Source organism: Camelus bactrianus, chromosome 18, assembly GCF_048773025.1.
Source record: "Camelus bactrianus isolate YW-2024 breed Bactrian camel chromosome 18, ASM4877302v1, whole genome shotgun sequence".
NCBI lineage: Eukaryota > Metazoa > Chordata > Mammalia > Artiodactyla > Camelidae > Camelus > Camelus bactrianus.
Window position 1 is genome coordinate 27082332 of NC_133556.1, and position 15305 is coordinate 27097636.

Genomic DNA, 15305 nt, shown 5'->3' on the forward strand with positions numbered 1-15305 from the left:
GGCCGTGCCCCCTTCCGGCCGGAGCCTGGCGCTGCGCGGTCCGCGACAGGGGGCGGTGGATCCGAGACTGTAGGGTTTGAGAAGTGCTCGCCGGCCTCCGCCGGGAGTGTGCGGTGTCCGGACGCCGGATTCCTGGCCCCGAATCCAGGTCGCCCGACAACGCCCGACCCGCGCCCTGGCCAAAGGAAGAGAGCTAAGTCAGTGAACGTCTACACTCTACATGCTTTTTTATTACAAGACTACCGAGCATACGTGGAAAATTCATCATCCGGTAACTACATCTAAAGCACAAATATCTGAAAAAAAGAATAAACAGATTCATTAAATTATGATATGATTAAATCAACGACCAAATAGAAAATTTATATAATAAAGCCAGAAAAAAAGTTGTAAAATATAGTTTACAATAATTATTCACATTCAAGGCTGTACATCAATACATACAACAACGTGGCCCCGAACATGAATTCAATCCAAATAATTCATATATTAGATTTTAAATAACACAGACTGAACTAGAGGCCAACAATAGCCAGCAAATAACCTTATATAAGAATAAAAATACAAAAGTGTATATCCTAATATCATTGCATTATTTGTTTTCATAAGTTTTTTTTTTTCTTAATTTTTGCTTTGCCTGTACATCACAGTTACAGCTACAGACCAGGTAGAGAATATTACACGTTCTAACTGACTGCCACCAACCTGAAAGACAGCTAACGTACTATTTGATTCATCCTATTTTGTGTTGTTAAGGAACAGCTACAGCAGCTCTAAATATTGCAAAAAAATTAACTTTGTCAATGTCCAATCAGAACTTATGATCGTGATAGAGGCTTTTCACCAGCAAAATGACCCCTATTCAGTCACTCAGCCAGACGGGTTAGATTAGGGTGGATTACACAGCTAAAAAAGGTGTGCCTTTTGTAAAAAGTTCTCTGTACATAAAGTTTGGTATTTCTTCATATCGAAGAAATGAGTTCTGGAGGAAATTTAGGTATACATGTAGGCTAGTTCAGTTGCCCAGCAAGGCTGTCTGAGCTACAGATAAAACTGCTCTTTGCTGAAGAGCTTTCTCCCCAGACCGGTTCTCGAGGCAGCCTGATTTACAACCCTGCAATCTTGAGCCAGCAGCCTGCACCCCTTGGAGGCTCTGGGAGTGACTCCTGCCCTGGTTTAAGACACTTGCCATGTAGGCTGCCTAAGAGGGAAGGACCACACCCACTTGAGTCACCATCAGTTCATGTTACATTTGGATATGAAAAGAAACAATATGGAAAAACGCATATGGCAACATCTCCAAGAATAGTACCTTCACCATGCTCGCAGGGTGGCTGCAGCCTCTGCAGTCTGGGCAGTAAGCATCCTCAGTCTGTGGACTGACCAGGAGAGAGGGGGGCTTGGAGTGTCAGGGGAGGGCAGAAGACCTAATTCTGCACAATCTGGCCATCATCTCTGGCATAATCAAGTGGCATGAAGCATGGCACCTAGAAAAATCTCTCATGCATCTTTTCCCTCAGAACTGACAGACCCCAAACTAAAGTGGAAAAATTAAGAAAGAAACCAAATTTGGGTTGTCTGGACTTAAAGATAACTAGGCAACCTGCAACACTATGGGCGAGAGGGGAGGAGAAATCCTTAAATCCTTATCAGCCAGGGCAATTACATTCTACAATGGAAAAACCTAGCCAGTGTGCTCTACTGAACTAAGATGGCCTGAGTCCCTCAATTTGAAAAACACTGGGGAGGGGGGAGCGCAGGCCAAATACACTTCTATAAAATCCAAATGTCTACATGGTTGTTCAAGTAGAGCCTTTGTTTTTTTACTGATTCCAAATGGCCTAATGTACTTTCTGAGTCTATAAACTTAATTACAAATCATCCACTAAGTATGTGGCAAGGTCAGTTCAACACTTTATCTCTGCTGACTGTGCAGATGCAAATTCAGTACCATTGTGGACACAAAGTAGATTCTGAAAATATCACCAAGCACTTGAAAGCCACAGCAGCAGGGATGGGAAGGTAACATGCAAGCATAACCAGATTCTTTCCATGAAAATAAGGAAATCGGCTTTAGGAAAAATCTGTCACAAATGGCCTCCAGTAATAACATCATTTTAGCATTTTAAAAAAGAGAGCGAGAGAGAGCGAGAGAGAGCGAGAGAGAGAGAGAGAGAGAGAGAGAGAGAGAGAGCGCAGTCTTATTCAAACATTCTTGGGAACACACAACTCACCAGAAATTGATTTGTTCAGAATCTGTAGGACACAGCTAAGGAAGTCCTGTACTGGAACTCTGAGCATCTGAACATCAGAGCAAGACAGAGGAAGAGAGTCTATACTATCTTTAAAATGAATAAACTCTTTGACCCCAAAATACCACTGCTAGGAATCTGGACAGGGCATGGCAGGGCAAGGGGAGGAGATCAGAGTTAAAAATCAAAGACTTATAAGGATATTCATTACAGCATTATTTGAATAGTGAAAAACCAGAAACCATCTAAATGCTTTAGAGCAGTAAAGTGGTCAGATAAATTATGATAAAAAACAACCATTACACTCTACAATCATTAAAAACAAAGTTTTTGAATTTTGTTCATAACGTGACATTAAGTGAAAGAAGCTGGATGCAAAATGGTATATGCTGTATGTTCCCACTTAAGTTACAAAAGCAAACACGTGTGCGGGCAGGGAGGAGAGGGTGGCAGGCTGTGCACCAAGAAGGTCACAGTGGTCTTTTCTGGGTGCTAAGCCTACAACTGATTTTTTCAGAAAACAAATGTTTTAATAAAGTACTAAATCACCCAGAGCCCCCTGTCCTCGGGGTCTGTGCCAAAGGCCATCTCCTGCAATTCCTTCAGGCCTGCGCCACAAACACCACAGGGCTGCCCAAGGGGGCTGAGGCAGGTACAGTTCCCAGCAGCTTCGGCATGACCCCAAGAGCCACCTTTCCCAAAGCAAGTCTGTGACAAACCTCCCCACAGTCAAGGTTCAGCGTGGCAGGTACACAGAGGTGCCTCTCACGGGGTGGGGCTTCGTGCTCCACACAGGGCTGCCCAAAGTGCACCGCCCAGTCAGGTCCACAGAAAGGGAAGGAAACAACCCCATCCAAACCTGGCTTCCTCGTGTTCCCAAAGAAGCAAGGCACAGTGGGCTGTCTGAGCCGGTAGAGACCCTGACCCTCCTGGCTATCCTCCCTCCCCTCTGTGCCAAGAGTGGCCACATGGTGCAGGACCATCTCTGCTTGACAGGTGCTGGGTTTGGCATTACACCTGTCCTTAACCTCTCTCAGTAAGATACATGCTCCTGGATCTATTAAACAATAGGGCATTTTCTTTCTCACCTTGGACAAATCCACATTTCTATATATTTCTAGGTATGCCTGCATGTGTGCACAGACTGACACCCACATGCACATCTTAGAACATAAGGCAGCTGCATGCCAGGACGATGGCTCAAAGGATGAGTTGGATAAAACTAAAGCTGACGTGAATAAGCATAGGATAAGAGTATGTAGGGGCTTCCAAAAAGAGAAAGAAAGAAAAAAAAAAAAAGGAAAGAGAATTCTGAGTGAGTGGAGAAAGGTGACCCACAGAGAAGGGCTCAGCTGTCACCGGCTCAGGCAGAGCAGTCACTTCAGTTCTGCCAGCTGTGAGCTCAACCTCGAACCCCTTATTCTCTGGTTTTGGAGGTTAAGATGGAGCTTGTCGGTTAAGCCCAGGAGGTAGTGGCGTGATCCAGACGGAAGAATGCGACAGATGAGTCGTGTCTCCCTGAGCAGCCCAGCTGAGCGCTCCTTTTAAAGCCAACATCAGGTCTGCTTGTTTCCCTGTAACCAGACACCCAGGAAAGACGCTGTGCACTAGCAGGCTCCCAACTCTCCTAAATGCACATGTGCAGACACGGACGCTCTGACAGGAGTGAAATATAAACACAGGAGTACCCCTGAAATCAAAGTCCTGAAAGAAAGGGTCAAGACAGACTCACTTTTTGAAAAGCAGGTGAACACAGGCAAAGCTTTTCCAAAGTGAGAGGACAGAGGGGCCTCCATCTACAACCACATGCCCAGGGCAGTGCTCTGGGACGCCCCAAGGGCAGGCACGTCCCCCAACACCTTGGCATCCCCGACACACGCGGCGCACACACGCACACACTTGCTCTCTTGCAGCTCTCGCAGAGCAGAGAACAAGGCCCAAGCAGAAACCACTGGCCAACCTGGCTACCACCTCTGCTCCCACCCAAACCCCTCTCCCTACCCAAACACAGTGGAATTCTCCACATCTGCACGTTTTTCCTAACTTAAGAGCCACTATTATCACTAAAACAACTTAAGACATCTTTCCTCTCAGTTTGGACCACTGGTCACACAGGGTGATGGATGGTTCGAGATAGGACATGAGGGCAGGGAAGTAGTTGGGATCTTATCTGCGGGAGTTTTTTGTTGGCGCCTTTGGGAAAATTATAGGAAATGGCAAAGTCACTCCTCCCCTGGGGACAGAAACTGGTCTGTGAGCAGCAGCCTGCAGGTGGCAGTGCCCGCTCCTTTCCCGCTGGGACAACCTGGGCAGGGAGAGGAATGGCCGAGCCCCGCCAGGCTGACAGGAGTTCTCTCTGTCCAGGGAGCAGCAGCAAAGAAAATCAAAGGACTAGTAAGTCCTGGACCACCCTTAGTACAGAGCAGGGTGCTGCCACAAAAAAGCTAAAGGAAATCACCCTGCAACTGGAGGTGAGACGGCTGGGGCTCGGGTTCAAGTGTGGTATTCCTGCCCCTCATGCAAGGTTAACACTTGTTTCCAGGCAAAGTCCATCTGATGGGGACCAGATGACCTGGCAACACAAGAAGGCTTTTAGATTTTCACTGTGGATGTGTGAAAACACTCTGAGTTAGACTACAAGCGTTACGGCACAAAGAGGGTGTGTGGGAGCCAGCCCTCCTCCATGCCCCTGGCTGTGAGGGAGGACGGCCCAGTCTGCAGATACCAGGCACCCTCAGGGCCAACTTACCCTGCACACCCAACCTTTCAAACCAGAGGGGCTGTCAGCTCGCAATCCCCTACATGGGGGCGACCAGGCCCGTCTGCCCCACTGCCCTAGCCCCACACGGGGTGGGGGGGCACAGAGCCCCATCACCTGGTGCACTTGGCACTCAGTGGGCCCAGCGCTAACAGTGCTCCTTCCAGGCAGGCACTCAGTTTCTGGCCCCAGGGGGCAACCCGCTCAGAGGGATGGACATCTGAATGCTCTACTGGCCCTCACCTCGGCAGCGGCTCTGTATTTTACCTGGACAGCCTGTTCTACTCCTTACCGCCTGAGCCTGCCTGGCTGACAAGGCAAGAGCACTCACAGACAAACAGCAAGAACCGCAGACATCTCGCAGCCAGGGCTACTAGAGGAGGCGAGCATGGGCCCACAGGGATCAGGCCATCAACTAGGGACGTGAAGAAAGGAGCATATGGACAAAAGCCAAGGACCCTCCTGCCCTACAGAGATCAGAAGCCACCCCAGCAGAGTCCTGCACGGCTCCCTGGTGAAGAGTTCCACAGTAATCTGGGGGCAGACAGAGCCCAGAGACACGCCTGGTCCCCTGAGCCGCAGCAGGACTGGCAGATGACAGGGGCACGCGATGAAGAGCTGGTGACGCAAGTCTGTCCACTAATCTGGGCGGGAACCAGGGAGACGTGCACAGCGCTGGGTTCCCATGGCGAGGAGGGTGCGGGAAGCCTCCACAGAGCACAGAGAGCAAGCAAAGCAACCCTGAATTCCTTTTCGTTATTGGTTTTGTTCTTTGTGTGGTTGGGTATTGTTTTTCTTCTTTTCTTTTAAATTAAAAAGCTGCAAGGTTCCGCCGTCTGCGTCCCCCTTGAGATGGCTGGCAGGTGGTCTGGAAGCGTCCCGGGTGGCGGCGAGCCGTGCTGGCATATGTCCTGCAGCGAGTGCAGCAGCCGCGGGCATCACTGCACAGCGGCGTCTGGGTGGCTCTGATATCTGTGCCTCCACACCTCCTGGATCTTTTTGCACCATTTGTGAGCATTCCCACTCGGGTCCATCAGGTAATACGTCCTATTCGGCTGCAGAGGCAGAAACATTTAATGTTCTTGAGGGAGTCCCACCACAACCAGCACCTCCACCCATCAGTGAGCAACTGGAAGAAATTGCCATCCTACTGCAGCCGCTGCAAGTACCTTCTGGAAGCACATGAGCATATGGAATTTTTTCCCTCCACATATGTGCAGAGATTAAACATGCACGTGATGACCTACACAGCTCCCTTGCATCACTGCTGAACTGAAAAACAAGCATAGGTACCTCCCGGCCCAAATCAGAACTGAGCCACAAACGTGAGAAAGGGGGAGACCACTGCCCCACTCCAGCTGCCCCCTCAGTTCCACAGCATTTGGATGCTCTGAATAGAGGCACAAAGATCCAAAGGCCTCCAACTGCCCTGCAAAGAACCTGTAGGGATAAACTCACCGTGTGGACAAAGAAGGTTTTAAAATTCTTGGCCTCTGGTCGGAGTTCTTGCGACCATGGAATTTCACCTTTCAAGACTTTGTTGACAGGATCCACATAATATAAGTGTGGCCCTTCTGTGAGCAGTAACTGTCGTCGCCGTGCAAATAAACCCTGATGCAAAAAAAGAAACAAAGAAAGAAAAAGGACACTGCTTGTTAAGGCTCAAAAGTGGGTGTTGACAGCACTTATCACTGCCTCAGAGGCTGGACTGTCAGAGGAGCTCCAAGCACAGGGACCACTGCCAGCCACCTGCCCACTCACCTGCGACAGAGGGGCGTGCACACCTCCCTCCTACTTGGACACAGCCCCTTGGGTCAGAGAGAAATGGGAAGCACTCAAGGCCTGGCGTGCCTGCCCTGCTGAGCGGGACCCCAACACCCCTATTCCAGGCTTCGCTACTCTGGTTGCCATGTCGGGAAGTGGCAGTATAGGTAGGTGCACCTAAGGCCAGCACATTGGCTCAGGTCCCTGTCACTGAGCCAGCTCCAAGTAGCCTGTCATCAGCAGTCAGGGCCCTACTATTTCTCATGCCCTCTGCTCCACACCAGGGCACAAGGTTCTGCCTGCTGGCCAGTCACACCACAACCCTCCTTCATGGAGATTCCCACCACCGAGGATGCATGGGGGTGGGTGAGGCTGAGCATGGCCAGCAATGGAGGCCAGGAGCCTCGACTAAGAAAGGTCCACATCGGCAGAAAGAGAACATTTGTGGTGTGTGATATTTTTGACACAATTCATTTACTTAATCCATTTACTTAATATTTTCAAGAGCAATTAGAATGAAGTCATAAACAACTTGCCAGGACTCAAACAGAGCCTCCTCAACAGGACAGAAACTTTGACCTCAGTGAAGCTAGCCTCAGGGAGAAATCAGAAAGCTGGCTCCCCAGTCAGAAATGAGAGGCTGCATTTCTGTCTGCCAAGGCCTGCCACGTGGTTTCAATCACCTCTCCCGAATGGCTGAAATCTTCCTTAGCTATCAAATTTAGAGATGATCTCTTAAAGGGAACCAAGATGGAGGTGCTATGTGCATGAGTAATAGCAGGAGCCCGAGGAGCAAGGCCTGATCCTGAGTGAGAACCAGGAGGAAGACACAGACACACAAGAAGGAGTGGTGGGAATCTAACTTACCTTTCGCTTATCTACTGGACCCATTTTTAGTATTAAATTATTTTCTACAAACTGGTGCCTATAAAAAGAATAAAAACAAGAATGAGACACTCATATAAGAGTCAGAGACAGAAATTCTCCAAACTCCTCCCTTCGAAACCAACTTCCCAACAGCACTGTGAACTTTGCTTTAAGCAAGGCTCCCCCTTCAGAGATCCAAACTCACTTCAGTAAAATGAGAAAACTCCAAAAGTAACTTTGCATGCAAGTTCCACTGCTTTATAGAATTTCAATCTGTATTTGGACCAGAGTCCTCAGATTCTAGAAATATCACCCTTTCTCACCTCTGACTCAGCAGCATTTATGGAGGAAAGGCAGAGGGGAGGCAGTGCAGCAGACCTGAGCCCAGGATACACATCCTTGTTACTTTAAACAAAGCTGGGGTGAGATGCGGAACCCCACTAAAAGGGCAGAGGCCACTGGGAATCAACCTCAGGACAGAAACTGTTGTTTTTAAGTCACCTCCTCAAGCTGGGACCCCTGACTCAGTGCTCAGAAACCACTGAGCTGCTCAGAATCACAAATCCCTAAAAGATCCAGGTTGGAAATCTGGTTTGAGAACATCTTATCTGGTGTTTCTACCACAGTAATAAAGCATTTTATCTGAATATGGCAGGAATTTAGAAAAGTTTCAAATACAGGTTTTGATTGAATACACATTATTAGCAAGTCTAGTCCACTTTGATTCCTAGGAGCTTAAAAGAGGCTATTCTAACACCTGCAGGTTCCTTCCTTTGGTTAAAGTTAACAGCTACTGCTTTATATTCTGATTTTACTGGCATTCCTGATCTAAGGTTCTACTTCAGAAACACTAAAAAGCATAAGACAACTGTCACCCCCAACAGTGACAATTTTACCACGTAAGTGTCTGAGCACATCCACCTGCTTTTCCCTGGTTCCTCCTGGGACACAGCCCACGTGCTAGAAGGTTGGCCCAGCTGCTGCAGCCACATCCTCTCATCCCCTGGGTCTGCCTAGCCTAACCAATCAGACCAACGCCCACTCCACAAAGCCCTCTGGGCTTACCCACCGAGGTCCCGTAACCAAGGACCTAGGCCCAAGTCAACCAACACAGCATCATATGGGTTTTGAAAACAAGAATAATTTTAACAACAAAAAAAAGTACTGTGACCTTCATGAGGAAAAGCACCATGCTTCCCTCTCCAAGTATTTAAAAACTAAACCAACAAACAAAACAAGACTTGAATAAAGAGAAAACAATCAAGATTTCTGAGAAGGAGATGTAACAAGGATCTCCTGCAGCACAGGAGTACACGGGTAAACAACAAAGCCAGACAGAAAGCTCTTCTGACCAACGGGTCCTGCTGTATAAGAATTTCATGCGTATAACACAAGATCTTATGGTAGCTCACAGAGAAAAAAAATGTGACAATGAATATATATATATATATATATGTCCATGTATAACTGAAAAATTGTGCTCTACATTGCAATTTGACACAACATTGTAAAATGATTATAGATCAATAAAAAATGTTAAAAAAAAAGAATTTCATGCATAGTAAAGAGTCACAAGTTGATAACAAGTGGAAGACTTCAATTAAATTATACTGGGACCATTTCAGAGCACAGCCACCCCCAGGAGAGCTAAGCGAGTCCGTCGGAGTCCCAGTGCAGCTCTGCTGACCACCTCAGGAGAGCTCCCCACGAGAGGCCTCTATGCAGCTGAGGAAGGACCAGGGGACCACAGCCGCTCTGCTCTAAAATGCCATCTCTCAAACCTTCAGGTCTCGGGATTCCTTTATACTCTTAAATGTTACAGAAGACCCCAAAGAGCTTTCCTTTATTTGAGTGAGATTCATTGATATTTATGTATAAGCAATTAAAACAGACATTTTCAAATATTTAATTCATTAAAAAGATAATAAATCTATTTCATATGAATATAAGTAATATTTTAAAAAATAACTTCTTTCCAAAACAAAGACAATGAGAAATATGACACTGCTGCACATTTTGCAAATCTCTTTACTATCTCTCTTCATAGAAGAGAGCTGAATTCTCAGATCTGCCTCTGCCTTCACTCTACTGTGATATGTTGTCCAGGCTGAAGTACATGAAGAAATCAGCTTCACTCAGATAAGGAATTTTAAAAGGAGGAGTATTTTAATAGTCTTTGGAGATATTTGAGGGCATTCTTCTTTGATAAAACACCAAACCTCCACATGTGTAGTTTCTTACAGGTTTGCTGCCATGGGAAATCTGAATTCCCAAGAATGAGTTTTTCACATTCTGTGACATTAGAAACCCTCAGTCTACCTTGCACTTTGAATGGGTCTCCATCCTTCTATGGTTTTATAGCACCATACACCCATCATCTAGAAAAGAGTGGCTTACTGAGTTATGGAGATCTTCTAAAGATTGACAAATTTCATTCTACAATATCAACAAATCAATGCATTAATATCGCTTCCTATCGCCTCAGAAAAGTCTCTAAGTACTGGGAAGATATCAAGTTCACAGTGATGGATACAGTTTCCCAAAATTCTAATTTCACTTGAAGGTTTTTATCAAGTGAAAGGATTTTATCACTGGTAACAAATACCGGCAGCTGCTTTCCTTGAAGTGACAGGCTCATTCTGCTCATTTTCCAGAAAAATGTGGGACAAACAGCCAAGTCTGAATAACCATGGTTTGTCAGTCAAATCTCCTAGTGAAAACGGTCTTCCAGGAAAAGAGCGGCCAGTCCCTCTCCCAATGCAAACCCTCATGCAGGGTGTTCCTGAGGGAACTGTCACACCTGGGCTGCAGCAGGAGTGCTGTCTGCGCACTTCCCACCTCGGTCTACAGCATGCTGACAAAACCAATCATTTTTAATGACTATTCAAGTGAGACTGGCTTCTTTTCCTTTCTTTTCATCTGGTGATCATCTGGCTGTGAAGAACCTGGCTCTCCGAACTCTGCTTGGTGCCACGGCCTGGGTCCGTGATCCGGCACTACGGTTTAACCCATCTTTGCTCTGGCACCATCAGTGCACATGGCAATACATTTGCTCCAGAACAAACCATGAAATTCAAAGGGGTGCTCAGCACTATCTGTGCTTTCTGCCAAGCACTTAGGTAAAAGAACATCTTTCCTTGATGGTAAAGTTGGGGTGAATATCAGACGAATCCAAGCAAAGTGGCGAGTCTAGTCCTATCTGTAGACTCATTCACTCGTAAGGCAAAAGTACAATTTGGAGGTAGACACACCAACTCACTCTCTGAGTCTGCAGCCACATCTTTAACCCAGCTAGTTAGTGTGTCATGCGGGACAGCAGTGCCGGGCCTCCTCCCAGTGACTTGCACCCCGCACACTCAGTGTTGTCAATGGCCTGAAGCTCCTCAACCTCCCAGCTCCAGTGGGGCTCCTCCTACCTCCACACCTGACTTCCCTGTACAGTGCTTTATAGTGGATTTCCAATGTTTGGCCTTGAAAAAGCCCACATGTACATTTAAAATACTCAATTCCTTTCTCTTTAGAACTCGGAATGCTCAGTCTCTAAATGATGCCGCAACTTACATGGCACCAAAATAACACGCAAAAACCTTCTCTTCACAGACACAACACAGAAAGGTATTCACATCTATAAAGCCAGGAAAAGATAGCTTTTGTCCTATTTCTTTATCACTTTTACAGTTTTGCCCAGTTTCTGTGGAGTAGACCCCTCCCTTCCATGAATCAGAGAACTCAATGTCTTCTCTTTAGCATCTTTATCTTTAGACTTAGGTAGTGCCACTCTGGGTAGCAGTACAAGTGCTCCCACATCTCCGGGGTCCTCTTTCCCTCAAATCCTCCTCGCTCAACATACTGCCCCACCCCACCCCACCCCACTCGTGCAAAAGGTGAAACCATCAAAATGCATGAAGAAATTGTCAAGGTAAAGCACTTCTCAACAGGACCAAGATGGAAAACAGAAAATAAACACATAACCAGGCTTGACTTTGTAAGAATTTACAACTTCCAAATAAAAAACAGGCACAAACAGGATGAAGAGATAACTGAAGAAAAATGCTTGCAAAATAAACAGAAATACTGTTCATATCCATGGCTCTGAAGTGTCAATTTTAAAAAGATGCAAAACATACAAGAAAAATAGTCAAAAGTATCTCAAAATATAAACACAAATGGCCAATGAACATAGATGTTTGCCTCGACAAGAATACAAATGCCAGTTCATGTGAGCCCATTCTGAGAGCACTGAAACACTCAAGGGCAGGCAAGGTCATCGGGAAAGTAGGTTGACAGCAAACACACCAGAACACCCTAAATGTCTCACCGAGGGCAGCGGTTATTTAAATCATGATAAATTCATATCCGACACGGATGCTGGTGTGCCTGCATGCCGACCCCCAGGGGCTACAGCCCTGAGGGTCCCAAAGCCACTCACCACAGGCTGACCCTCCCAACACCCATTTCCAATTGGACACATTGAGGCAGCTGGGCAGGTGGGAGGGTGCAGAGCCCTGACAGGCGGCAGTGACAAAGCCAGGTGCCCCGCTCTCTCAGTCACCTCGTCTGGCATTTGTTCCTGAGCGTTCGACCCGGCATTTTTAAACAGAGCACTACTTCCATCTGTAAGTTCTTACCAAGGGTTTCCACTGGCCTGCTTCTCCAATAACAACCTCTTCTCATCTTCAGAAAACTGTAAGTCCAGCTCAAAAGAGTTAGTGTCCAGGTCGTGGATATACTGCTCGATGTTGCTGCCTGCCCTCTGTGGCAGCCCTGCATCCGCAGCTGACAGGGAGTGGGAGGAGGACGATGAGGACACCTGCATGCAGCCAAACTGGCTCAGGAGATTGTCGTACTGCACAGACAAGAGCACAAAGTGAGAACCACGCCTTAACTTTCCCTCCGATCCAAAGCTCTAGACACTCTCTGACCTGTCAGAGCAAGCGCACGCCCGAGGTCCTGAGGGCCCCGTGGGAGACAAGCCTGGCACTGTTAATGCTGTTAAGTGCGGGCCAGCTCCAGTTTCTCCTCCACTAGACAGCTGGCCACCAGACTAAGGGCTGGATCCTGCTTGCCCTGGGTCCCCTTCTGATGGGAATGTCAGAAGATGTTCGCTCCAGAGAGGAGCTTATCCTCAGTCTTCATCTCCAGGAAGGGGGGACCGAGGACCTGGAGCCTGCTGAGCCCTGGAGGATTGGGACCCTGTAAGTCAGGCGCCCTCCTCCTATGGCTTCATGGTTCCAAGTTTCTGAGTCCAGTCGTCACAAGTTCCAATTTGACTAACTGAATTCAATTAAAATATGTATATTCCTTTTAATCTCAACAGATTAATTAAGCTTGATGTAGACAAAGTTGCCTGCTATTCTAGAGAAAACTACACACCAGTGGTAACACAGAAAATGGAATTACTCACAAACATGCCAAACGGGCACATGCGCTCCTGGGGCTGCTGACCAGGCCAAAGATTCCCCAGAAAAGGTGCGGGGAGGAGTGGTGTCGCCCGCACCAGGCCACAGGCCCCACACCAGAGCCCTGCTGCGCCAATGGTGAGAGAAAGGAACAGGTGCCGTCAGACGGCCGAGACCAGAGCACAGCAAATCCTTCCAAGTGCCCTGTGGCTCCAAAAAGGCCCTGGCCACCACCCACAGAGGTTGGCCCCCGCCTGCAGACTCTGCGCCCACCCTCCTCACTTGCCGCCGGGAGCAGCCTTCTCCCAGGTGCTCACCCAGTGCCAACAACAGCCTCAGCCTCCCTCACTGGCTCCTGGGTGGGAGTAGCCCCTGGACACTCCCTCGGCCTCTCCAGCTAAGACTTTGTTCTAGTGCATTCTCCACTTCCTGAGAACTCCCTGGGTGGAAGCTGCCTCTGTGCAGTGTCTCAAAGTTTATAGAGGCTTCTACAAGCCCCCCTCTTCCCCCTCCTGGGGTGTCTCAATGAGCCTGTGAAGCCAGTGAGACGGAAGTTACCATCATCCCCATTTCTGAAATGGGAGAACCGAGGGTCAACACGGAGCTATGGGTTTATTGCCGCCACCACCGCCTGCTGGAGAGTTCTGTCTTGGGGGCCCCACTGCACTGTTCCCCATGGGAAGCTCCAGGGGTTCTATCTCTGCTCTCTACTATTCTCCCCTTAGCAGTACCTCGGATAGACCCCCAGCACAAAATCCAGGCCAAAAGGACATGTGATGATGTGGCTACATGGGGTTGAAGCGGAGGTGTTCCCCATGGAGCAGTGAGGACACTGCCAGCTGTGCTGGTCCAAAAGTGGTCCCAGGAGTGCCACTTCCGCATGGCTCACTCGGAGTCCAACCTCAAGTGCCACCATCAGCCACCAGCAGAGGATCAGGAACACAGAAGATGCCTTGGGTATTGGGTAAAGGCACTTTCAATCCTCACCCTCAGCGCCAAGCCCTCTTCCTTCCTGTTAAAAGGACTCCTCCAGAACTTCTCGGATGAGACTGTCCCAGTGACATGCTATCAACATCACAGAAAAGGAGCACCTCCTTGAGCAAGTTTCCTCTGTATCTGACACTCTTCTGGGTCAAAGTCTTTTTCAAAGCTCACTAAACTGTCCAAAGGGGGGCATCTGGTATAGGGAGCTCTTCCTGAATACTCTCCAAGGCTAATAAATCACACAGCTTTTAAAGCTGAGGACAAGCCATCTAACAAAAAGTAAGCTGTGAACACACAGAGCCAGTTCTCAGACAGCAACACTTGAGTACCGAGAAGCCAGAGCTATCCACATGGCAAACATGACTGAAAGAGCAGACAGAGGACCTGCAGAAGACATTCAAGTGTGCAGGCACACACAAGCGCGCGTATATGCCTGGTGAAGCCAAGCGCCCGGCACTGAAATCTTGAGACAACCGGGGCCCATGTGGCTCCCTCAGAGCTCGGCCAGCAGAGCCTGCTGCTTCCCTGGGACACCCCTGCCAAAGGCCCTGGAGGACCTGCCCGTTCCTCTGGCCATGATCCACTTCTGCACAGCAGCACGAGCAGAGCTCGCCTCTGTGGGGCCACTCCTTTCCCATGGCAGTCTTACGTTTCCATAGCAGTCTTCGTCGTCTTCCGACATGGCTGGCAAGTAAGCTGTGAGCTTCGGAGGCGTCTGGTGATGCAGATTCTCCCATGTGATGGACTCGAAGAACGGATGAGCTTTCAGAGGGCTGTACCCTTCCATTTCTTCACAGCCTAATCGCTTTGTAGCATCCAAAACCTTAAATCAAAGTCAAGACAAGTTAGCATTGGGGTTAAAAAGTAATTCTGACCAAAAAATTCTTTTGGAGTAGTTCTTTTCGATTCTCAGGATCTCCTGGAAATAGGAAGGGCACTGCAGCCCGGGGACAACGGAGTCACCCTCTGGGGTTCCTTTCACATCCTCCCCCAACCCCTACAGGTGAAAATGAACATCATCAAAAGTTAATGAATAGCAGGAGGTATTCTTTTAAAATACACAGTTAAAAATCCTAAAACAAGAAACACATGAACTCGTGGGCTTTAATAACAAAGAGAATGAAGAGTTTATGTGGACACAAAGCTCTCACAGACAGGGAGAAAAGTGCCTGTGTATCCCACAAGCACTTGATCTCAAAGGGCCCCACAAGGATCCGACTGTGCCCCCCAGACCCACAGAAGATCAGGCACATCTGCACTGAGGGGACAGATACAGGAGGG

The 15305-nt window shown here is 48.0% G+C and overlaps 1 protein-coding gene across 3 annotated transcripts in view; it reads right to left on the bottom strand.

Annotated features, from left to right (window-relative positions):
* Nucleotides 1-210: 210 nt before the first annotated feature.
* The window catches only part of PDPK1 (3-phosphoinositide dependent protein kinase 1), a 63412-nt gene continuing 48317 nt past the window's right edge, over nt 211-15305 (bottom strand). For all 3 annotated transcript variants that reach the window (XM_074346475.1, XM_074346477.1, XM_074346476.1), the window contains 5 exons: nt 14674-14847; nt 12270-12487; nt 7642-7699; nt 6469-6621; nt 211-6065 (listed from right to left, as the gene is read on the bottom strand). In XM_074346475.1, the coding sequence (XP_074202576.1) occupies nt 5949-6065; nt 6469-6621; nt 7642-7699; nt 12270-12487; nt 14674-14847 (720 nt within the window). In that variant the 3' untranslated portion in view covers nt 211-5948. The remainder of the gene's footprint in view (nt 6066-6468; nt 6622-7641; nt 7700-12269; nt 12488-14673; nt 14848-15305) is intronic.